The 26,599-nt window shown below is 36.1% G+C and overlaps 1 protein-coding gene across 13 annotated transcripts in view; it reads left to right on the forward strand.

The window, feature by feature from the left end:
• Positions 1–26,599, forward strand: part of NOL4 (nucleolar protein 4) — a 373,533-nt gene that overhangs the window by 201,862 nt on the left and 145,072 nt on the right. For 11 of the 13 annotated variants that reach the window (XM_051851303.3, XM_002713494.6, XM_008261193.5 and 8 more), the window contains one exon: positions 11,624–11,907. In XM_051851303.3, the coding sequence (XP_051707263.1) occupies positions 11,624–11,907 (284 nt within the window). Of the gene's footprint in view, positions 1–7,964; positions 8,105–11,623; positions 11,908–26,599 lie in introns of those variants that run through there. The other 2 variants (XM_008261194.5, XM_051851302.3) reach the window with 2 other exon arrangements.

Consider the following 26,599-nt stretch of genomic DNA (forward strand, 5'->3'; position numbering starts at 1 on the left):
AACAGAATCAAAGCGGTTTGGAACTATACACTTAGATCTTTAAGCATTTGCTGAATATTCATCACACATAGGCTTAACACTATCTTCAGGGTGTATAAATTAGATCAGTTGTGAAAATCCCTTTTTAAGTAGGAACATAGTAAACACGTTACTGTTCATATTCAATACTATTTTAATCTTCCGTCTCCTCCAAATACTAATGTTGTTATTGATTTTTATCACATATTTTCAATTTCTTATTTTGTCTCCTCCTAACATTTCAAATATTTAGCAGGTTTCCTAAAATAAAATCATTTGATGCAACATTGAATGTCAAATACAGTTGTCTGGTTGTGAATACTATGTAACTGGTGAGCCTATATTCTTTACAATCATGATGATATTGAAAGTTCATCTGCATTTATGAAAAGGCCATGGCTGTTTGGTTTATGCCAAATGAGGAAGGGTAGGCAAAAGACCTTTCTTACAGTGAGTGGAAGGCAGTGGCAGGCTATTTACTGAGATTCCTGATTCTTCAAATACTACAAGATGGGTAACTTCGGATGACACCTTTCAGTTTAGTCGTCTCTTAGGGACTCCCAGATCTTAAGTTTGCTCATCTCTCTCTCTCACAGAGCACACTACCTATCCTTCTCAGGCTCTCCTTACAGTACCCAAACTTGTGTTTCCAGCTGTAGGATTTAGAGAGAAGCTTGGTCTGGAACTAGGAAACCAGCTTCTTCTCCTGTGTCATGGTCAGTGTGACCTGAGTGAGTTCTTCATATCATCATTATCAGTCTCCTTAAAATATGAAAACTGATGACATTATCTTAGTCACATGACACTTTTGCATACTGGAAAGATGTTACCTAAATGATTACAATTGAAATGCTTAAAGATTCAAAGCAGCTGATATTACTCAGATAAAATTATTATAGATCCTTTGCTTTAAATAAATCAGAATAATTTAGTCTTTACGAGAAAGACACTTGACTTTTTAAAACATCGTAAAAAATATTTGATAAGCTGGTAAAGAGATAGGAGGGAGGGTGAGATGGAGAAAAGGAAAGAGAAATCTTCTACCCCGATTAAATCCCCAAATGCCCACAAAAGCCAGGACCGAATGAGGCCACGGCCAGGAGCCTGCACTCCAGCCATGTCTCCCACATTTGTGGCAGGGACTCAAGAACTTTAGCCATCGTCTGCTGCCTCTTAAGATGCACATTAGCAGGGTGCTGAGTGGAGATTAAAGGTGAGACTCAATCACAGGCACTCTGACATGGGGTGGCGACATCCCAAGCAGCATCTTAACCATTGTGCCCACACACCTGCCCAAAAGATACAAGTGTATTTATAGTAAGGATTTCCAATATGCAACCACAACTCTTACTGAATTCGTTTTCTTTAAGATGCCAGTACATTCATTAATAGCACAGTTTGTGAATGGGGATTTCACCTCTAGAGCAAAACAGTGAAGAAAGCTTCTTGAAAATGTCTTGGATATCAAATAATGAGTTGACATTAAGAAGAAAAAATATTGACTATAATAACATCAAAGGCATTAGAAAACAGAAGTGCTTGAGGCCAAAGTAAGATCAAAGTTATCAGTTGGAATCCAGCCTGGAAATTGGAGCCTATCCCATGTTGTTTGCTTTTAGTGATGTTGGAAGAGCTAAACAGCAAACAAGGATAGTGAAGTAACCCAAAAGTCAGTAACATAAGAGATAGCTCCTGCATTTGGAGGTGGAAGGCAGGGGGAAAGTTAGTGCTGCTAAAGTCCAAGAGCAAGAGTTACTCCCTAAGAAGCAAATTTGAAGGCGCTTCCAGGCAGCAGCTGGGAGAGAGAAGAGATGCATCCTACACTGGACACCAGAGGATGTGTTGTGAGATGGGGTGAAGGTCTACATAGGCGTTTTCTCTTTGTCCTGTCATCTGTCACTGCCAGTGTCTCTCAGTGTTGGAACCAAGTTGTAAAGCAAAAGGCAAGAATGCTTAGGAAATGAAGTTTTCAAAGGACAGGGAATGGATCTGAGAGCAAACCAGCCAATGCCCGATAGGTAAGATAAAGGAGTCTGCGGTGGGGAGCCTTTCTGAGTACTTATTTGAGGGTTAACTTACTCTGTAAACCCAAGCACTTGGTGACTCAGGTTTCTGGCTGTCTCTGAATATTGGGAATGAGAGTTTTGGCTCTTTACGGAGTAGTTCTGGCTCACCCACATAGTAGGGAAAAGAACACTTGGGGTTGGGAGTAGGAAGGCTTAGGAGGAAAACTAATGGCATAAGCAATGTAATAATTTGCCTCTACGTTACTATGAAAATCTGGGAACTGAGTAGATGTATCGTGAGCCTGGGCTTTCTCTCTTTAAACACCTCTCCCAAAACACCATACACTTCTTTGACTGCTTATAAAAGGCTGAAAATGCCAAGACAAAAAGCCTTTCATTCCACCATTAGAGATAAAAGGTTTAAATTACTGGTGCCTAGTTGAAATAACATTTTTCTTTGGAGGAATTTCAGTCAAAGGGTAATCAATCAATCATCTGTCAATCTGTTCTGTAAAGTGACTTACAGAGTGCCAGTATGCACACAGAGAGGTAGAGGATTAGTTATCAAGAGGGGAATGAGAACCACCTGAAGATTTTTCAGTCTTTCCTAGAGAGGTAGTCTTGGCTTCTATGTGAGCAAAATCCAGAGTTAGCTCAGCACATGAAACACATGGATTGTACTCAGCTCTGGTTAATAGGGAGAATAAAGATTCTTGATTTTGCAAAATATGCTTCACTCTAGGGAAGACTTTCTTTCCCAGAAGTTTAATAATCAAGGTACTCAAGGTGATACTTTTCCTGAAGATATGATCTACATATCTTTCATTAATTCAGCAATCTGTTTGCATTCACTCCTTGCCCAAACTCATATCTTTTCTTGAGTCTGTTTGTAAAATAGCACCACTCTCACAGTATGTGCTTTTATTTGTTTTGATAAAGGGAGAGAATATTTGACTTTTGGCTTGCTTTTCTGACATTTTCTCAGAGACTCATAAAATGGGATTAAAATATCCTAGAATTAAGTCTTGCTGAACCCATGTTTGAGTGTTGTCAGTCACATTTAGTTCTCTAAGTGTCCATAGTTTTCTTCCACAATTCATATTCTACCAGCCAGTTATTGAATATCATCTGCATTAATTTCTCACCAATGACCCCAAAGCTCCTGTATGAGAAGTATTTCTAGAGTCTTTGACTCCAACCAAGATAAATTAAACCAAAGTTGCTGGTTTCTGTTGGGTTAGAGAATTTTAGCACCCAAGATCTGAAGTGTTAACAATTTTCCCATGAAATTCTGAAGCAAATAAACCTTAATAACCACTGATAAACAACTGTCATTTGAAATAAACATGAATAATTTTGACTGGTATCACCTATCGAAACATGCCATTGGAATCCTTTATGTTTATCACTGTGTTCATTATGTTTTGTTATGTAGTAATTAACACAAGCTTGACAGCTTAAAACAACACACCTCAGATTTCTTTAGGATGGAAGTCCAGGCAGGCTTACCTGGGTCCTATCCTCAGGGTATCACAAAACCAAGATCAAGGTGCCTATGCTGTAATGTGGAAACTCTGGGAAAGAATCCTATTCCAAGCTTATTTGGATTGTTGGCAGAGTGCATTATGGATGTGGTTGTGGGACTGAGGTCACTATTTCCTTGGGGACTTTCAGCGGGTGCCTCTGTCAACTCCTTAAGACTGCCTGCATTGCTTCTTATGTGATCTTCTCCACATTGAAGCCAGACCTTGATAATTACAAATCTTTCGTGATGTGAATCTCCCTGATTTCCTTCTCTTCCATTAACCAGAGAAAGTATTGTGCTTTTAAGAGTTCATGCTTATTGTTTATAGCCCTTATTTATATTCAGGCTGAGCAGTGGTCTTTCTATGTTTTATTTGTTGAACTCTCCATTTAGTAGAACTTTAAGCTTTTGACTATGAAGTAAATTAAAAATATATTATTGCAAAAATTAAAAAAGAAAGAAAGGTGGAGGGAGGGAAGTATTATTATATTCTTATAATTGTATCTATGAACGAAATGAAATTTGTTCTCTTTATATTAATTAAATAGTATTTTAAAAAATGAGCTCATATAAGTAGATCAGGCACACCCAAATAAGCTCACTGCATAAGATCAACTGTACCAAATAATGTAACATAATAATGGAAGTGATGCCTCATCCTATTTACAGAATCTTGGAATTACATAGTGGAATCTTTGGTGGGGGTGGCACTTTTCAAATTCTTCTAATGCAGCAATAGAAATAGTAAGTAGTTCAAAAAGATAAAGATATAGGAAGATACATAGTCTATTTATCAAACAGATACTAACTAGCTGTACAATTGTTAATTTCTGTGAGGGTCCACTGTAATAAATAGTAACAGTATTTATATATGCCAATCAAAAATTGATGAAAGAATAAGAACTGGAACTTGCCCTCCAGTAAGAAACATATTAGATCTCTTGATGATTTTATCAGAATAATTTCTCATTTATTATACAAAAACTGATTCTGTATAGCTTCTAAGCTTTGTTTTTCTGTAAATATGACAGGTAATAAAAATAAATTTAAACCTTTAAATAGTTGATTAAATTATATACCTCTCCATAGACCTTGCAAATATTTTCTTTTCAAGTGTGGTAACCTCTAATTATGTTACTTTATTTTATTAAATGACACCAAAAGACTTTAATATGTGAGTTATATTTTTTAACTGAAAATACTCAATTTCTGTTCCTTGCTTTTCTCGAATATTTCTGTTTTGGTGTGACTGGTTTGCACATGCCTGGATGTAGGAATCTCTGCGGCTTTCTGAATTTCTACAGTGAGAATTGTTCTCTGCGTTTTTGTTGAATCAGTGAGTCTATGAGGAAGTGGAGAGTTCAAGGTTTCCTATTCCACCATATTGCTGACATTACTCCTTGTTCCTTGGTTTTCTCAAAAGTAAAGCAAAATTATACATTAGTAAAAGTTACTTTTCAAGTAAAAAGAAATACTGTTTGACTACATTAAGAAAAAACAATACCAAAAATGGTAATCTATTGGAGGAGGACCTCACAAAATCTATGAATGAGTTTGTCAGTCCATAATCTAGTAAGATAAGAAGTAGAAAAACTATGAGACAGTGACAGTAATTTTTATACTTTTTCTCTAGAGATTAACATGAAAACACCCAATTCCAGTTGTGGCTATTTCCTCTATTTCACAGCTGCACATTCTTCTAAAGTAGCAAGAGAACATGGGTAGTAGAGCCTATACTTATGAATTAAGAGGGAGAATATACACTGACTTGGCATCTCTATGTGTTACGTTTATACCATCATTTACTTGCTAACACACACACACTCACACAAATACATATCGTAAAACTTTCTCATATTCATGTTCAAATATGCTTCTGCTGAATACTTAAACACCCTTTTACAATAAATCACAAGCACCCTAATTTTTCCAAAAATAGAATTAGATATAAGTCATGTCCAGCTAATTTACCTAGAGATGATCCTGGATCAAAGCTACTTTTCTGAGAACAGATCACCTGATGTGATGTTCATTATAGTTGTAGTTCTGTAACAATGCAAATTACACAGTGAATGGAATAATGAGTATATTTACCCATCATTATCTAGCCCTATATACAACTGTGAAGATAAGATTTAAGGAAATGAGGATCTATTTTTAATCTTTATACACTAAACAAAGAAGTTCAGGTAAACATTACACTCCTGGTTTCAGCATCTAGTTCCAACCTCCTACCTTAAAACTAATAACTCCACTTACACATTGTGTGTTTTCATTTATTTAGCCAATAATTAAACTATTCAAGGAATTTGCCAAGTGGAATGTCTTATTGAGGAATAAGATCTATGGTCTCTATGAGGATTGCCTTTAAAATACTTTTCTCTCTTTGAGGCAGAGAAGGGTTTTGATGGCTTCCTCAGAGTTCACCTGCCAACCAATTTAGTTCATTGGATATTGTTTCCTTGGTAGTCAGGATCGGTGACCATAGCCAACACATAGTCCTCATTTTTTGTATATTTCCATTGTGGCCTGCATCATACTGCCTCATCATTGATAGCTCAGAATTAATGTTATCATTGTATTACTGTGTTGAAGTTTAGTTACATGTTTTGAAATAGCCAACTTGTCTCTGTGCCTTCCCTACTTTATCTTATTGAATTAGTTACTATTCTTGTATTGGCAAAGAATGAATGAAAAGCTAGCAAACAAAAATACCAGGATCACTCTTCTGGTATTAATCTGGAAATCATTTAGTAGAAAACTGAAACCCTTGTTACTATCTTTCCCTAAATAAAATCAGTTTTATATTTAAAAAGCAACATCCTTTAACCTTTGAGTATTACACACGTGTATTCACACATATGTGTTTGTTTGTATCGGCAAACTTCTGTTCGTAGGAAAGCTTTGACCTCAAGATGTGGCATCATTCATTACTGCATGTTTAAGATAATATTACTAAATAGTACATAATCCAAATCATATGTTTAACTGCAATAAGAATGAGAGATTACATTTTTAATATTTTTGTATTTCTACAAATGTTTGTGGCATTCAGGCCTTGGAAGTACAGGCCTATGTAGTCAGGAATTGAAGTTTTTGCATAAGATAACAGAATATAGAGAATAAGGTTTGTGTAATTATGAAGAATGTACTGTGGCTGGTAAGTAAAATAGAAATTCAAAGAACAGGAAGGTTAACACAAAGTTTTTAAAAAAGGAAATGAGAAAAATGAGGAAGAGGTTTTTAAGTGGTAAAAACATACAGGCTCAGGACCCTCAAGACAGAAATGAATCAAAGCATCAGGCTCCAGGCAGGAGCTGGGATGGGGGGTGTTGCTAAGGATCATTTCAGACTAGGGTAGAGGGAGCTCTGGATAAGATGTGAGGTGTGGTCTAGCAGTGGGACCGTCTTCCTTTACTTTTGAGTGAACCCTCCAGCAGGGACAGGACTTGGAGCAGAGATTCAGAGGCGTACAAAGAGAGTTACACCTAAAGTCTTAATTAGCAAGTAGATTTTGAAGACTTTTGAAATGTTTCTACTCTTCTGGATATTAAGGTACCAATCTTTTGGAGGAAGATTTTTTACATCTATATTTTTATTTAAAAATTAATTTTTATGATAAGATATGAAAGGGAAGTTTTCTAAGGAGGCATCAAAAGACTTGAGATGGAGGATTATGGTGCATCTGAGAAGACAGTAAAAACTTTTAGGAATCCTATGAGCATCTGACCTGGATTTTAGGATTAAATTTCCAAGTTCTAACCTTAAAATGAGGAATATATATGAGGATATATATTTGTGTCTTCGGTATTCATTTTGCCGAAGGCAATTGGCTAAAAGGTCATAATGAGGAGATTCTGAAAGTAACTGAACAAGAAAGTAGGTCAGATGTTTCAGGAGATTTCTTGTGTGTGTGTGTGGGGATGGGTGTGTGGGTATTCACATACACACATCATACATATGCTTACAGTTAAGTCTATTTATACAGAGAGATAACCATTGAATCTGGTGCTGTTAAAGCTACCTTTGCACAAAATGCTAGTGGGGCTGTTTGAAAACGATGTTTTTAGGGCCTCAACTCATTGATGGAGGGAGTGGGGAGTAGGGAAAGGGAAAGGGTGAAAATGGACAGCCTGTCGCTTACTGTCAGTGTTCTTAGACCTTCTAGAAGGAGCTTCTCTGTGCCGACTTAGAAAACATAGTAAGTCTCTGGAACACTAAATCCATCTCATCAAAACTGACCTCAGAACAAATTAAATTCAAACATCGAACTGCCCTCCTGATGTCACTAGATTCCACACTCCCCTGTCACCACATTCCATCTTCTCCTCTGTTGCTAGGCACCCTGGGCACTTGTATTTCCCCAAGCACCAGGTGCTGTGTTTCTTTAGGACTCAAATATTCTTTGGTTCAATGCTATGGTACCCAGGTTCGCACCTGGAGAGAACTGTCACCCTGAGCCTGTGAACCTGAAGGCCATCCTGCAGATGTAAACACTGCATCCTTTGTGTAGCAGCCATGGAGCCACGTGTCAGGATGGAGAAAACTGTGTTGGGTAAGGAAGCAGATTACCCTTTTAAAGCGATGAGCTGATGTGAATTGCTATGACAAACAGCAGTCTGAGGTCTGTGATTTTTACGTTCCTCAATAAGCCTCTCTAAGAAAGAGAATAAAAATCGCTAACATGGGCACATGAGACCAGACAATATAAAATTGTTAATTTATCCTCAGTTTAATGTCTAATCAGTGCTCTATAATTATTTTATAATAAAGATAGTAAAAACTTTATCTTTTGATTTATGAAACAGTTTCTGAGACATTCTTTTTTAATCATTAAGTGATACATTTTATTTGATACAGATTAGTAAATTATTTGTCCTAAAATCTACGGATTTAGTCAGGAATGGAATATGTAAAGCTGCTGAATTTAGTTACCTTGGTAACATCTGGAATGAACTACACAGTCTAAAAATATTTCTCTCATTGTTTATACCAAAATTATAAATATACAATATTTATTCAGGACTTTCTTAATGTTTATCTTATCTGAAAATGAATCAATGATAACCTGTTTACCTGATATAGCTATGAGGGTTTCAGATAAAAAAAGATAAAACATGTTTAATTTTCAATTATAATAGAAATTGGATTTGTTCATACTAATGTATCTTTGATTTTAAAATATAACCTGTGTTTAAAGATATTTGTATTTTACAAAGCTTTCTTACATGCAATGTTTATTATTTTTTAATGATTCTAGTCTTGCATGTTAAATACATTTTCTTCATTAGATTCGAGTGTCACATTCCGGTTTCTTGAAATTTCTTTGAAAGAAATAATTTTTTAAAAAAGCAGAAATTCCCCTTCATACTTTAAAGATTTGAGTAAACATGAAAGAAAGGCACAATTTTCCAAATTATACAAATAAGTTCTCTAATTTTTGTTTCAGAAACGCTAAACTTCCACCGCCGAAAGAATGTTCTGGATTTCTCAAATTCAAATCTATAGAAAGTGCTATTGAAATCAGACATGACCCCCTAAAATCTACACTGAAATGTGGCCCCCTTAGAGTTCCCCAGAAGTGCTATCTAGGGTGCCACATGTGCTACCAGAATTTGGGGTGCCATATGATTTCACCACGGCTTATTAATAAATCTCTAATATTAATAAGCCTGAGAGGGTTCTTGCCTAATATTTAGAGAAGAATTCTAAATACTGGCACAGATAGACAAGGCAGCATGGTATGTTTTAAGCCTTTATTTAGTGTGGTAGGTATCTAGGGAAGTGAAGGCTTTAGTTCCGGTAGGAGAGAGGGGAAAGTCTGGAAACTAGGGCAGCGTCAATACCACTCAGAAAGCAGGCCAAAGCCACGTGCAGCAAGTGCCTTGAGCTGCTATCCACTGCTTATCACCGACAGCAACGCAGAGACCAAGAGCCTTTTGCGACACTCCCTGCCTTTTTATATATATTTTCCACAAGGGAGTGGCTTGTGGCCAGGTGGGCGCTCCGGTATGGTAGAGCCTGATGTCACATTGGGGTGTAGTGGGAGTATCAGGTAGAGCCTGATGTCACACAGGGGCGTGGCGAAGGCGTGGTCTTCCAGCTCACAAACCTAATCAATTTTAGCCTGTATGGCTGCCTACTTCACTATGTCATAGTTTCTGTTCAGTTTCCCAAGTTTTCCTGCATATTTTTCCTCATGAACTCTTTTATTGAACTGGTGTATGAAAAAGTAAATTAATAAGTTTTTCCATTGGAACATGTTTTATCTTTATTCACAAAATGACTTCAGAAAATTATTTGAAAAGATTTTTATAGGGAATTAAGGTTTATGCTTTTCTTTTAATTTTTTTACGGTAGTCCTGGACTTCATCTTGAATACTAGTCTGTCCCATTACCACTTGCCTTTCCTGTTCTTGCAATTTCTCTACTTGTCCCCTCTTTTACTACCTGTCACTGCTTCAGCCGGATCTTTCAAAGATGCAGATGTAGATGAATTCTCAGTCTTTCAACTTGTTTTCACTGCTACCAGTTGTTCCCTGCATGTCATTCTCCTCATTAAAATCAGGGTAATCTCTTCAAATTATAATTTTTTCCCACAAGAAATTAAAATCACTTCTGCTTGTTCTCAGAACAAAGGACAAGCCTTTTGTTTTATAAAACAATGCTGGATCTGTTCTCTTCCTTCCTTTCCAGACTCAACTTTCTTCCTTTTCTTTGTGACATTTCACACTTTATAAACTCTTCTCATCCTGTGCATACCAGTGACTTAGCACATGCTAGTCCCTCTGTAGGGAAAACTCTCCCTGAACTTCTTCCACTGGTGCAAGCTCACCCCTCTTTGGAAGTCAACTTAGGAAGCCTTCTCTGGCATCTTTGTCTCTTGTACTGCATCACAGAGTTTTGACTCTATATTTTAGCTGCTTATTTATTTTTCTGACTCTTAATTATCTGTAAACCCAATGAAGGCAGAGTCTCTATAAGACAAATATTTAACCTTATATTGTTCACAGTGTGGATATTTAATAAATGTTTGTTGACTAAATGAATTAACAGGTGAATTATATCACTCCTTCTGAATTTAAATATTCATTTCCATGAATATAATTGATTACAGGGCATTAAATATTTCATTGCATTCCACGAACATAATATCTAATTGATAATATTAATAAATAAAGAAGTCACATGCATTGAACAGATCCTATTATTCATTCATATATATGTGGTTTAATAAGCTTTAATTAAAGGAAACAATTCAACTACTTTGTCTACAAAGTATTTTAAAATTAGAAATTCTTATATGAGTAAAGATGAAATTAACTAAGGAAAATAAATGGTTATTGTTTTATGTAAATTTTTTGTCTAGGTGTTTTCCTTTTATAAAATTGAGCCATATTAGCCATACTGACTAACTTTTTCCATTTAAAACTTCATGACTCTTGTTTCCCTATATTCTAAAATAGAATAATGAATAGCTACATAATATAACCATTCCAATCTTTACTAATCCAATCATATATTTGATCATTTATATCATTTCTTAATTTTTACTATTAACACATATAAATGTATTTTTACCTATACACAGTGATTAAATTCCTTAGGTTTAAAAGTTGTGGAAATGTAACAGCTAAATCAGAGGTTAGTGTTTTGAATAAGTGTTAACTCATATAACTTGTTGCAATGTACCATTCTTGTTCGCAGGGTAGGTGATGCTTTTGATCAGAGAACTTTCAGAGAAACGGATATCCTCACTGGAAAAACAAAAGCTATTAGCAATATAATTGGCAATGATTCCTTTGCTTAAATTTCCTTCCTCTTGAGATTGCACAGTTTCTCTATTTTATCTTGTTCACATTATTTTATTTCACTTCTTGGGCTTGAATGTGTCTGCCAGATTGAAGACAATAACCAATGATTCACAAGTTTGTTGCTTGGATTAAATGACAGTATGTGTAACATTAGGTGGCACAATACCATACACATAATAGGAGCAACATAAATGCTAGTTGAAGCTGAAACTGAATAGCATATTAATTAAAATTAAAATATAAAATTTTCTTGCCAACAGATGATTCTGCTGCAGAGAGCTTTAATGGCAATGAGACTCTGGGGCCCAGTTCCATTGCTTCAGGGGGAACGCACAGCAGGGAGATGGGAGACTCCAACAGTGATGGCAAAACTGGGCTGGAGCAGGATGAGCAGCCACTGAACCTGAGTGACAGTCCTCTCTCTGCACAGTTGACTTCGGAATACAGAATAGATGATCCCAGCAGTAATGGAAAAAACAAATACAAGAATCTTCTAATTTCTGACCTCAAGATGGAACGAGAGGCGAGAGAAAATGGAAGCAAGGTAAGATCACATTACAATTTCCAGAGAATGCTTAATTTGGTCATGAAGATCACAAAGAAATCCCTACATAATAATGAAGTGCAGATTATTGTCCAAAAAATATTTAAAATATTGTCCAGTAATACATTGCCAAGAAACTTATAAGCATGTGTACTGTGTATCCATAAAATACAGTTTCAGGAGTAACAGTGAACAAAATAGATTGCTTCTTAAAGATGTCCATGACTTTTTAATGTACAGAATCTCATTTAATGTTTTTCACGTATACGATCTATTTATGGGTCTGTCTCTGGGAATTTGTTGAACACAGATGTGGAGGTTTCAGTTTCAGTACACAAGTTTGGTCTATTAAAAGATCATGGTCCTATTTCTCTGTATGAGGTAAGGGAGTATGGCAATGAAGTTTCAATTAAACTCTCCAGTTTGCTTTAGAGACTTGGGGACTTCAGTCAGTAATTTACTTCATGAACACTGGAGAACTGCTAAGTGTCAGTGTCCTGAATGAAATTTGCAGATTAAATAGGTTTTTGGAGACATAATTCAAAAGACAGATACACATTTCATGTATATCATTGTCCTTTTGATTCTTTTTATTAGAAGAAATTATAACCTCCCCATTCCCAACTGATTTAATTCAAAAAATATAAACTTAAATTTCTACTAGTTTGAAATAGCACATACCAAGAACTTTGTCCTATAATTTTTGAAGTTATACTTTGGAACATTTGAAAACTTTTATGGAATATACATATTAACTCCCTTCCTTCATCCCTCTCTCCAAGTTAGAGTTGTTGAACAGTCTTTTGACATAGTTTCTAAAAGCAAAACGTCTTAATCTGGATTAATTTCTGCATTTGCTGAGGCACTGTGCTTCCTAAATTGACTCAATTTAAATCTTCTTGCTTGCCTGAGGGGATGTTGTTTTATCCTCTTTTGAGCAAGTCACTAACATTATCAGACACTTAAGTATTTCTGCCTCAGGGAAGCCACTTCAACTTTTGCTGTGCTAAATGTACAAATATCCTCTTCAATGGTTTTCAAGCTGAATCTCACAACCACATATTTTAGATTCACTGTCATGATCTGAATCACTGGTTATGATCTCAGAATAAAATGACCCTTAAGTTTCCCTGGCCTCCACATAACCCTGTTTTCATCACACTTCAATTACCGTGAAACTTACTTTTAATGCTAGTGTCTGTTGAGCTTTTTCTTAAGATTATCCAATGATTTGCTCACTTCTTCTTTATCCCCTTATTCAACATTATCCTAGGAACTAGGCTCATTAAAACACATTCTTGCATACATTAAATGTGATGGAGTTAAGAGAGTTAGGAGAAATATGGATTGTTTGGGCTGTATGTGAGTGTTGAGATGAGAGATGGGCACTGGGAGAAAGATATACCCCCAAGGCACGGAATTAATGCTTTGGTAAAGGATGAACTGCTCCCAGAGCCAACTGAGGAGCAGCAGAGAGGCAGAATGAAGCCAGAAGGGTATGCACAGGTTATAGAAGCTAAGCAAAGTCTACCTCTCAAGGAGAATGGATAATGCTTTGATGGACAACAAAGAGGAAAATAGAAAATAACTGAATTAGTGAAAACAGTTTTTGTAGCTCATTGGAAGCAGAATCAAAAGAGATTATTTATTCATTCTTTCATAAAGGGACTAGTGGGACATTTGTTTGCCCTAGTGGTTAACATACAGGTTAAGATACCCACGTCCCAGTCAGAGTGGCTGGATTTGAGTCCCAGCTCCAGCACGCCATCTAAGGTTCCTGCTGATGTGGACCCAGAGAGGTAGCAGGTGCTGGCCCAAGTATCTGGGTTCTTGCTGTGTTTGTGGGAAATGCACGTTGAGCACAGGGCTCTTGACCTTGGCTTGGCCCAGTCTCAGATGTTGTAGGCATTTGGGGAGTAAACCAATGGATAGGAACTTTCCTTGTGTCTTTGTTTCTCAAATTAAAAAGCAAAGTAACATTAAATATTTGACACTCATAGAATAAACCTAGAAATGAAATGTGAAGCAGGAGAATTTTAGTTAATATTGCACGATATATTAAAAATTGGCTGAAGGGGCATTATAGTCCAAGTAAGGGACAGGCATTCAGCTCAGACTTTAAAATGCTGATTGTGATGCCTGCTTCCCATATTAGAGTATCTTGGTTTGAATGCAGGCTCTGGCTTCTGATGCCAGCCTCCTTCTTATGTGCACCCCGGGAGGCAGCAGGTGATGGCTGGAATAGTTGGGTTCCTGCCACCCACATGAGAGACCCATACTGAGTTCTCAGCTCCCAGTTTCAGCCTGGACCCTTGACTGTTAGGGGCATTTGGAGAGTGAACCAGTGGATGGGAGCTCTGTCTTTCTGTCTCTTGCTTTATCTTCTTCTTCTTATTATTATTATTTGACAGGTAGAGTTATAGACAGTGAGAGAGAGAGACAGAAAAAGGTCTTCCTTCCGTTGGTTCACTCCCCAAATGGCTACCACGGCCGGCACTGTGCCGATCTGAAGCCAGGTGCCCCTTCCTGGTCTCCCATATGGGTGCAGGGCCCAAGCACTTGGGCCATCCTCCACTGCCCTCCCAGGCCACAGCAGAGAGCTGGACTGGAAGAGGAGCAACCGGAACTAGAACCTGGCGCCCATATGGGATGCCTGCGCCACAGGCGGAGGATTAGCCAAATCAGCCACAGCACTGGCCCTCTTGCTTTATCTTTCAAATAAAATAAGTAAAATTTTTAAAAGATGCCAAAGTAAGAAATACTATATTTATTGAAATATTAATCAAAACGGGTTTCCTAATGAAGTGTCTTCAGCTCTGTAGGAAGTTTTAGATTACCATGTTTTATTCTGAAAATGTCCACTTCTATGCTCTGAGGACCTGGAATGCAGATAGAGAAGGTGTATTGATATTTTGCTATTTTGGTAGGGATTGCATTGAATCTGTAGATTTCTTTAGGTAGTATAGACATTTTAATGTTATTGATTATTCTGATCCATGAACAAGGAATATCTTTCTATTTTTTGTGTTCGTGATGATTTCTTTCACCAGTGTTTGATAATTGTCATTGTAGAGATCTTTCACTTCTTTGGTTAAGTTTATTCCTAAATATTTTATTTTTTGTGGTTAATGTGAATGGGATTTCTTTCTTGATTTCTCTTTTTGTGAGTTCATCATTAGCATACAAAAATACTTTTTTATATGTCTATTTTATAACCTGCAACTTTACTGAATTAATTTACGGATTCTAACAACTTTTTCAAAGGATATTTAGATTTTTCCATGTAGAACATCATGCCATCTGCAAACATGTATAATTTGAGAACCTCTTTTGCAATTGTGATGTCCTTTATTTTTTTCTCCTCCCTAACTGCTCTTGTTAAATCTTCCAGTACTATATTGAGTAAGCGTAGTAAAAGTGGACATCCTTGTCTTGTTCCAGATCTGAAGAGAAAGGCTCAGCTTTTCCCCAATCAGTATGATATTGGCTATTGGTTTGTGAAATATAGCCTTTATAATTTTTAGGAATGTTCCTTCTATACATAATTTCTAGAAGGTTTTTATCATGAGGGAGTGTTGCATCTTATCAAATGCTAGTTCTGCATCTATTGAGATTACTAAGTAGTTTTTGTTCTTCATTCTTTTTATGTGATTTATGACATTTATTGATAAGTGAATGTTGAACCACCCTTGCATTTCTTTAATCTCTCTTGATCATGATGTATGATCTTTTTTATATTCATTTTGCAAATATTTTGTGGATAATCTTTGCATCTGTGTTCATTAAGAATATAGATCTATCAACAGTAAGGGTGAGGGCTGATCAAGTCACCATTTCTCATAGTGTTCATTTCACTTTAACAGGTTTCCTTTTTGGTGCTCAGTTAGTTGTCACCTATCAAGGAGAACAAGTGGTATTTGTCCCTTTGGGATTGGCTTATTACACTCAGCATAATGTTTTCCAAATTCCTAACAGGGATCACTTTTCAGTTAAAATTTAAACACCTAGGAATAATTGTGTGTTGATTACAGTTCAATCAATGGTACTAGAACAAAAAAAATACTAAAATGGATAAAGTATTACATTGATCAGCCCTCATCCTGACTGTTGATGAGCAACTTGATATGTTATCCCTATTAGTATTTTTTTTGTTTGTTCTACTTAATACTTTTGGTTGAATACTGTAATCAATACACAATTCTTCTTAAGTGCTGAAACTTAACTGAAAAGTGATCACTGTTAAATGTAAGAGTGGGAATAAGAGAGGGAAGATGTGCAATTCGGGACATGCTCAAGCTGACTTACCTCAAACGGTAGAGTTAGAAACATACCAGGGGATTCCAATTCAATCCCATCAAGGTGGCATGTACCAATGCCATCTCACTAGTCCCAGTGATCAATTTCTGTTCACAATTGATCATAATGATAGGACTAAGAACCAAAGGGATCACATAAACAAGAATAGTGTCTGCAAATACTAGCAGATAGAAGAAAAAAGGGAGAGAATGATCCAACATGGGAAGTGAGATACACAGCAGACCCATAGAATGGCAGATGTCCTAAACAGCATTCTGGCCTCAGAATCAGCCCTTAAGGCATGCAGATCCGGCTGAAAAGCCCATGAGAGTATTTCAGGCATGGAAAGCCAAGACACTCTGGGGGAAAAAAAAAACCTAAATGAAAGATCTCTGCGAGTGAGATCCCAGTGGAAAGAATGGGTCATCAAAGAAGGAGGGACCTTTCTCTGAAGGGAGGAAAGAACTTCCACTTTGACCATGACCTTGTCTAAAAATTATCAGAGTCAGTGAACTCAGGGGGCTTCCATAGCCTTGGCAGCTCATGACAAGAGCCTAGGGTGATTACTGATGCCATAAACAAGAGTGTCAATTTGTTAAGTCAACAACAGGAGTCACTGTGCACTTACTCCTCATGTAGGATCTTTGTCCTTAGTGTGCTGTACATTGAGATTGAATGCTATAACTAGTACTCAAACAGTATTTTTCACTTTATGTTTCTGTATGGGAGCAAACTGTTGAAATCTTTACTTAATGTATGCTAAACTGATCTTCTCTATATAAAGAGAAACGAAAATGAATCTTGATGTGAATGGAAGGGGAGAGGGAGTGGGAAAGGGGAGGGTTGCGGGTGGGAGGGACGTTGTGGGGGGGAAGCCATTGTAATCCATATTCTGTACTTTGGAAATTTATATTCATTAAATAAAAGTTTGAAAGCAAAAAAAGAAAAAAAAAAAGAAAAAGAAAATTCACAACATCCCATTCCGGAGAGGGAGCAGGAGATGGGAAGGTTGCGGGTGGGAGAGAAGTTATGGGGGGGGGGGGGGATGGAGCCACTGTAATCCAAAAGCTGTACTTTGGAAATTTATATTTATTAAATAAAAGTTAAAAAAATCCCCCCCAAAAGAATATAGATCTATACTTTTTTTTGTGGAGTGTTTTTGGTTTTAGTATCAAAGCAATGCTGACCTCATAAAAAGAGTTTGGCAGAATTCTATCCTGTTCAATATTTTGGAATAGTTAACTTGAAGAATATTGGAGTTAATTCCCCTTTGAATGTCTTGTAGAATTCAGTAGTAAAGCCAGGTACATTACTTGTCCTTGATGGAAGACTTTTGATTATGATTTCAGTCTCATTGTATGTTATGGGCCTGTTTAGATTGTTTATATCTTTATTAATCTTGGTAGGTTATATGAATCCAGGAATTTATGCATTTCTTCAAGGTGTTCCAATTCATTTGCATATAATTCTTCATAGTAGTGTTTTATGATTCTTTGTATTTCAGTGGTGCCAGTTGTAATGACTCCTGTTTCATCTAATTTTATTTATTTGAGTTTTCAATCTTATTTTTTGTTAGTCTGGCTAAAAGTTTGTCTATTTTGTTTATCTTCTCAAAAAAACAACTTTTTGTTTTATTGACCTTTTGTACTGTTTTTAGTTTCAATGTTGATTATTTATGCTGTGATCTTTTTTACTTCTCCCCTCCTGCTGATTTGGGGTTTTATTTATTCTTATTTCTTCAAGATGCATCATTAGATCTTTGAAATATTTCTCTTTTTAATGTACATTTAATGCGATAAACTTCCCTCTTCATACCAATTTTGTTGCATCCCACAGGTTTTGATATGTTGTGTTGTCATTTTAATTTATTTCAAGAAAGTCTTTGATTTCCATTTTAATTTCTTCAATTATCTACCTTCAATGATCAGTAGCATGTTGTTTAATTTCTAAGTATTTATGAATGTTCTGTTGTTCTTCTTGTTGTTGATTTCTAGTTTCATTCCTTTATGATCTGTGAAGATACATGGTATGATTTCAGTCTTTTTAAATTTTCTGAGATTTGATTTGTGGCCTACTATGCAGTCTATCCTAGAAAATGTTTCATGTGCTGATGAAAAATATGTGTATTTTTAGCTGTTATATGAAATGTCTTCTCCTTACATTTATCTGTTAAGTTCATTTGGTTGATAGTATGTCTCAACTCTGAAGTATCTTTATTGATTTCTTATCTGTGTGATCTGTTAGTTGAGAATAGTGGAGTGTTAAAGTCACCTACTATTATTGTATCATTGTCTCTCCCTTTAGGTCTCATAGTATTTTCTGTGTATATCACAGATAGTCTGTGTCAGGTGCATATATGTTATTGATTGTTATGTCTTCTTGCTGAATTGAACCTTTTATCAAAATATAATGCCCTTAATCTCTTTTTTACAGTTTTATTTTTATTTAAAGTCTGTTTTATCTGATACCAGGATACCTATACCTGCTTGCGTTTGGTTTCCATTTGTCTGATGTGTCTTCTTCCAACCTTTCACTTTTAGTCTGTGCATATTTTTGTTTGTGAAGTGAGTTTCCTATGGGCAGCCTATAGTGGATTGTGGATTTTTATTCATTTGGCCAACCTAAATCTTTTGGTTGGTGAATTCAACCTATTTTCATTGAAGGTTAGTATTGATAGGTAAGAACTAATACCTGTTATTTTGTTGTTTGGATAATGATTCTACCTGTTTTGTTAGTGAATTTGGTGGTGTCTACTTCTAATGCAGGACACCCTTCAGAATTTCTTGTAAAGCTGATCTGGTGGTAGTGATTTCTCTGTTTTTGCTTAACTGGAAAATATTTTATTTCTCCACCACAAAGGATAGCTTTGTTGGATATAATATTCTTGGTTGGAATTTTTTTAAGACCTTGAATATATTATCCCACTATCTTCTGGCCTGTAGGATTTCCTCTGAGTAGCCTGATGTTAATATAATTGATTTTTCTTAATACGTAACTTGACACTTTTCTCTTACTGTCGTTAGGATTCTCTCCTTGTCTTTAACTTTTGACAATTTGGCAACAATATGCTTTGGAGAAGACCTTTATTGGTTGAGTCTGCTTGGAGTTCTTTGAGCTACTTGTATCTGGATGCCCATGTCTCTTTTAAGACCTGGGAAATTTTCAATTATATCATTTAGTACGTTCTCAATAGATTTTTCCTTTTTTTCTCCTCCAGGAATATATATAATACAAGTATTTGGTCATAGAATCATAGTCCATATTTTGTATAAACTTTCTTCATTATTTTTAATTCTTTTCTCTTTATTTTGTCCCATTGGGTTATTTAAAAATTCTTGTGCTTGAGATCATAAATTCTCTCTCCACTTGGTCTATTCCATGAATAAAGCTCTTAATTGTATTTTTTATTTCACTGATTGATGATTTCATCTCTAATCTTTCTAAAATTCAAAGCTGACTACAGCCTCGTCATACTAAACTCTGCCTACTGGATACAACACTAAATCCTAAAATGTACCTGAGTCTTTGTCGATGGAGCTTCTCTATACTTAGTTCCTCCATACATCCTCTCTGTTGTGACCATGCTACACTCCCTACAGAACTCCATACCATCTAGGCTTCTCACAGCTCTATGGCTCAAAATATGCTTAACCTTCTATGATAAATAATCCTCCACATCAGAATAACTCCTACTTGCATGTAGATTATTCTGGCAATAATATAGCCAGAGAATAGGCTGGAGACAAGACAAAAAGAAAACTGGTTAGAGAGCAATTGTGGCAATCAGGAGGAAAATAATGACAGAATAATAAAAATGGGATGGGAGAGCAGCATTATGGTATTCTGGTTAAAAGCTGGCTGTGATACTGGAATGCCATATGGGAATTTGAGTCCTGGCTGCCCAACTTCCAATCCAGCTTCCTGCTGATGCACCTGGGAAAGCAGCAGAAGATGGCCCAAGTACTTGGGCCCCTGAAACTATGTGGGAAACCCAGGAGAAACTCCTTACTCCTGGACTTAGACTGACCCAGCTCTTGCCATTGCAGCCATTTAGGGAGTGAACCAGTGGATGGAAGATCTCTCTCTCTCTCTCTCCCTCTCTCTCTGTAACTCTGCCTTTCAAATAAGTAAATAAATAAATCTTTAAAAATGAATAATATAAATGGGAATGGGAATTGAAAGCAAAGATAGAGTAAAAAAAATCAACATGTTTGTTACTTTTGTTGTCTTGACACAACATTTGTAGCACCAATATTTATGGATCCATAGCTTATACACTGCCAAATTCCTGGGAGTGTGTTTCACATAGACTACAGTACAAATAGCCTCTCAATTACAAATCAATATCCCATGAGGAATTATAGTCTATAAGAATGATATATACTTTGTATATTTTAATCAATATGTGCAGGTTAATATCTGGTGCATAGTATTGAATAATTTTATATTTTAGGAGTTATTTTTATTTATTTATTTGAAAGACAAAGTGATAGAGAAGAAGAGACAGAGTTCATCCATTTGCTGGCTCACTCCCAAATGGTTGCAACAACTGAGGCTGGGCCATGCTGAAGCCAGAAGCTTGGAACCCCATTCTTATCTCTCACAAGAGTGGCTGAGACCCAAGTACCTGGGCTTTGACCCAAGTACCATTGACTTTCCAGGTGAATTAGCAGAGAGTTGTATCAGAAATGATAGCTGGGTCTCAAACTGGCATTCTGATGTTAGATGCAGGAGTCATACAATGCCTTCCCTATTCAAATAATTTTTTAAGTACATAAGGGTTATTGAATATGGGAAGCACAGCATAGAGCATTCTAGAATGATCCTTGAATTTTTGGCTTTATTTCTTGTGTAGATGATTCCATTTACCAAGATTCAGAATGAGAAGCCCTGAAAGATGCAGGTTTTGACACGTAAAATTTATGATGAGCATGCAAAGCTCGATACCAGGTGGGCTTTCTCACAGCTCTTTGGCTCACTATATGCAGTATCTATTGAAGATGTTTTTTAGGCATTGTGGAATACTTATACATATTGGAGAGAGAAATATCTGAAATATTTTAGAATAGAAATGTTCTTTTTAAAGATTTATTTATTTATTTGAGGGTCAGAGTTACACAGAGAGAGGAGAGGCAGAAAGAGAGAAAGAGAGAGAGAGAGAAAGAGAGAGAGAGAGAGAGAGGTGTCTTCCATCCAATAGTTCACTCTCTAATTGGCTGCAACTGCCAGAGTTGAGCTGATCCAAAGCCAGGATCCAGGAGCTTCTTCTGGGTCTCCCACGCCAGTGCAAGGGTCCAAGGACTTGGGCCATCTTCCACTGTTTCCCAGGCCATAGCAGAGAGAGGGATAGGAAGTGGAGCAGCCGGGTCTCGAACTGGTGCTCATGTGGGATGTCGGCGCTGCAGGCAGCAGCTTTACCCGCTACACCACAGTTCTGGCCCCATCAGAAATGTTGCTTGCAGTTATGGTGGGTGCTAAGATCATTTTAGGAGATTACAAACTGAGGAATAGTCGAAATATATCATCCTGCAGCATATCAACCTACTAGGCACAAGTGGCATAAAAGGAATTTTTGGAGCAAAAAAACCCAAGGAGAAAGTGAAAACAGCTGAATAAGAAAAATTTCAGAAGCCAAAGGGTAGGGCATTTTGATATTGGTATAAATGATTCAATTAAGAGAGCCTTAAATGAAATGATAGAGGCCTAAATTTTGATGGTGGTTAGGAGAGTTAATGTTAAGAGTTGGAATCAAAATATATGGTAGAAAATTCACAGAATTAGTGACACTTTCAATTGGAGACATATATAGAAACTGAAGTAGGGAAGGTGAGATTTAATTATGTAGGAAACTGAGTCCAGCTTTTTGTTTTAGGGCCTGTCTTTGCAATCTGAATCCTTGTGTTTCTTAGCTTTGAAGAAACACTTGTTTGACCCAAATTCTACAGAATGTACTTCACACTAAAGTTCTGTTCAATCATTTGTACTCTTTGCTGTTCCTAGCAATCTCCTGTCACTTCTGTGTGACCTTATGTAGTGATACTACGACCAATTTCTTCTTCCTTGGAGAGAAATAAATGCTTCATTATATAGGATGTTTTGAGAAGCTAAGGTGCTTGTGAATTTAATATTTACCCACTTCACAGTTTTATTGTGAATAACATGAAACAAAAATCATTATAAAGTATTTAAAAATTGAACACTGAATACAAATGCTTAAAATGCATAGCTGCATTGGATTGTACTATTTACTGATTGCTTATTATTATGTAAATTACCTCACTAGACTAACGGAATCACATTAACTTCTGTAAAGTCTAAAGAAATTGCATTGAAAATATTTAGGTAATATTTTTTATTTGCTAGTGGCCACATTTTTAATAGAGAACTAGTAACAATAGAACTTAGAAGTGAGTGGAAATGATGATGAAGACCTAGGAAAATAAAACTCATGCAGATATGTTAATGGACTACCTATATAGAAAAAGAGAAGACTAGAAGATGGAAATCTGGTATATAGTTTAAAATGATTAATCAATGAGATTTGAACAAAGCTAGAATTTTAATAGAGGGAGATACTTAAAAACCAGTGTATCTTTTTTTGTTTTTGCATTTTAATTTTCTATTTTTCCTTTAGTATTTGTGCCCCAGTTATATTTTACTTAATATGGTAAAATATTCTGAAACAATATTCCAAAAGTATAATATTTCAAATAATAGCTAAAGCAGGAGGATAGTTATTGTTTAAGAGTTAATTGAAATTCTAGGTATTGTGTATTTGGGTTTTGAGTCAATTCCCAAGGCTCTACTTCACTTTATTTAATAGTATTTTTTCTCTATTGTGTTTATAAGATATTTTTTCTATTACTCTTTTCTTTTTGTAATAAACATGGTTATTACCATTCAGATTAAAGTAGCAAAATGTCATTCATGATTTCCATTAGTAATTGCTACATAATTTTATTTACATATGATGAATGGGAGGAAAACATTTTTCAAAAATGTCTCCTTTAAAGCTTTAGGTGTAATGAGCTTACCTTTTAAAAACTAATCACAAGGGTGGGCATTGTGGTGCGGTGAGTTAAGCCACTGTTTGGGATGCCCACGTCCTATATTGTGGTGCCTGCCATCACATTCTACTTCTGCTTCAAATCAAGCTTCTTCCCAATGTGCTTCCTTGGAGATAGCAGATGATGGCCCAGGTCCTTGGGTCCCTGTTGGCATTGGGAAAACCAGGATAGAGTCCTGACTTCTGGTTTTGACCCTGCCCAACCCTAGTTGTTGCCAGCATTTGGAGGCCCTGGTGTGGATGCTAAAAGGACAAAGGGTAAAAGAATCTGTTAATAAGAATTCATAATTTGAGCAGAAAGCCACATAAATAAATTTTATTATAGTACAAAAATCAATTCTTATGTGAGAGTATCTTCTAGGCCTACTAGCCAGACCTTTGAAAATCCTTAAATTAATTATTTTTTAAAATTTTAATTTATTTTAGTTTAATTTTATTTGAAAGGTAAAGATGGGGCATAGTGGACCAAGCCTCTGCCTGTGGTGCCAGCATCCATATGGGCACCAATTCTAGTCCTGGATGCTCCTCTTCTGATCTAGAGAGCTATGGCCTAGGAAAACAATAGAAGATGGCACAAGTGCTTGGGCCCCTGCACCCGAGTGGGAGACCCAGAGGAAGGTCCTGGCTCCTGGCTTCGGATGGGCTCAGCTCCAGCCATTGAGGCCATTTGAGGAGTGAACCAGCAGATGAAAGACCTTTCTCTTTGTCTCTCCCTGTCGTGCCTGTAACTCCACCTCTCCAATAAATAACATTTTTTTTAAAAAAAATTATAAGAGAGAGAGAGAAAAACTAAGAGCCAGAGACAGATTTGATTTCCCATCCACAGATTCACTCTTTAAATGTCTACAACAACCAGGGCTGGGCCAGGCTGAAACCAGGATCCTGGAACTCAATCCGTTCTCCCATATGGTTGTCAGGGAACCCAACTACTTGAGTTATCACCTGATGCTTCCCAGGATGTGTATTAGCAGGATCAGAAAGCTGGATCAGAAACAGGGAAGCCAGAACTCAAAGGACTCTGATATGCAGTGCAAGTGTCCCAAGAGGCAACTTAACTGCTGTGCCAAATGTCCCCCTCAAGTAAATTCTTAATGATTAAAAAGGAGATAACCACTTGGCAATGGGAAGTAGGGAATTCCAAACCGAGGTAACTTAATGAACAGAGCAATTAAGGTAGTAATCCTAATGTTGAGAATGGAAGTGGATAAGTCTGGAGAGGTAAGTCAGGGTGACAGACTGAGGAAGGATTTGAATGGCCTTTCAAAGTTTGGACTTCACTCTGTAATAGACAGGAAATCATTTTGAGATTTAGGAGAAGAGAAGACCTTGATGAAATTATGTTTTGAGATAGATAATTCTGCTATCTTTGTTACAAAATGGCTTAGCAAAGAAAGGGGGGGCACTAGTAGAGAATGAGGGCTTGACTTTTCAAGGTGGGAATAGTGATGAAAGAGTTGTCTGTACACCCATGTTTATTGCAGCTCAATTCACAATAGCTAAGATATAGAATCAACCAAGATGCATATAAATGGACAAAAGGCTGAAGAAAATGTGTTATACACACACACACACACACACACACACACACACACACTGGAATATTTACTACTCAGCCATAAAACAACAAAGTGGATGTAACTGGAAACCATTATACTTACTGAAATAAGCCAGTCCAAAAGAGACAAATATCATATGTTTTCCTGATCTGTGGTAACTAATAGAATACAAAAAATATAATATATATGAGCAAAATTGACATTTTGAGATTTGATTATTGTTTATATCCCTTGTCTCTACTGTTGAGGAATAGTGGTTTTTTCCTCACCTTACTATTCATTGATTTACTTAGTGGAAGTTAAGCTTATTATTATAAAATGAACTGAAAACATGTCATTGTAGAAATTAAAAGAAAGGAAGGAGGAGGGAGGGTGGGATTGTAGACAGGAGGAGGGGTCAGATGGGAAGTATTAGTATGTTCCTAAATCTGTATGTATGAAATTTATTCATCTTATATAAATTAAAAAATGAAAAAAGAGAAATATTTAGAAGGTTCAGTGGGCAGAATTCAGCAGTTTTTTAGATAGGCAGTAGAGGATATAAAAAAATCACTAGCCCTAGGGTGAAGAATATAGATTGTGATACATAACAATGATTTATCAACCCTAATAATGACATATATTTCTAACTCTGCTGTTAATGAAGAGCAAGTAGAATTATCAATTTTATTTAAACAAAATCTAGTGTGTTATAATTGACTCAAGTGATATATTTATGCAGTTGGTCAAATAATAATGCTTGGTGTTGAACTCAGCTTTGTACTTTACTCACATTCCCTGATGTTGTGTGGTCATCTCTATGAGCCACATAGTACCTGTGAGGGCAAACTATCCAGGGAGGCATAGCATCTAATCCAATTAATGGATAGTTCTGAGATTGTTGGCAAATACTTGTGGCATTTCTTATATACATATTTCCTTTGCTTATATGAATTAAGTGTTTGTTCATTTATGAACTTAGAGCTTTGAATAGTCTTCATACATGCTTACTTTTCCAATAGAGGCATGTGGTTTATTATTTTTGTTCATAATAATGGCTCAAAAGGAATAAATTTATATGTCTTTGTGTTTAATGTTTTTGTGGGCTTTTTCTTCTGTGTGTGTGTTCATGTTTCTCTGTGTAATACTGTGTTTAGTCATTAGGAATAAGATTAAATGGTTAAAAATATCATCCCACTCAGTAGACTTCTTGAAAAACGTAGAGGAACTCTAAAGAAAGTAACTATAATTTTTAACATATTCAGAATGATTCCTATATGTCTAAAAATAATTACTAGTATAAGAATTCTTTGAAAGACTTGATAATTCACCCAAATTTAGGGAAACAAAGAAGAAATTTTACTAGAGTCTTAGGTCTTTTCAGTACAATTTGTCCCAGTATAATAGTTTATATTGTCTTCATTAACATTAAACATTAGGTTAGTCTTCACTATGCACCTGAAAACAATTATCTGTTGCATTATTATTAGTATCCTTTTTTAATACTATGGAAATGGAGACCTGTGGTTAGCGGAGGTCAAGAGGATAACTATGGTTACAAAGTTATTACAAAAAACAACCATGTTATAAATCCCAAGAAATAATAAGGAAAGGTAAATTTATAGAGCTTTTACTAGTGCTAGGGACTGTTTGCAAAACTAACTCAGGCAGTCTTCACAACAATTCCTAAATTCAATGGAATTAGACCTATTGCAATTCCTATTTTTACAGATAGGGAAACCAAGGTCTAATGGATAAAAATTCTAGAGTTTGTATTTAAGCCCCATGTACATTA

The sequence above is a fragment of the Oryctolagus cuniculus genome, chromosome 10 (genome assembly GCF_051225735.1).
Source record: "Oryctolagus cuniculus isolate XC-2025 breed Fujian yellow rabbit chromosome 10, ASM5122573v1, whole genome shotgun sequence".
Lineage (NCBI taxonomy): Eukaryota > Metazoa > Chordata > Mammalia > Lagomorpha > Leporidae > Oryctolagus > Oryctolagus cuniculus.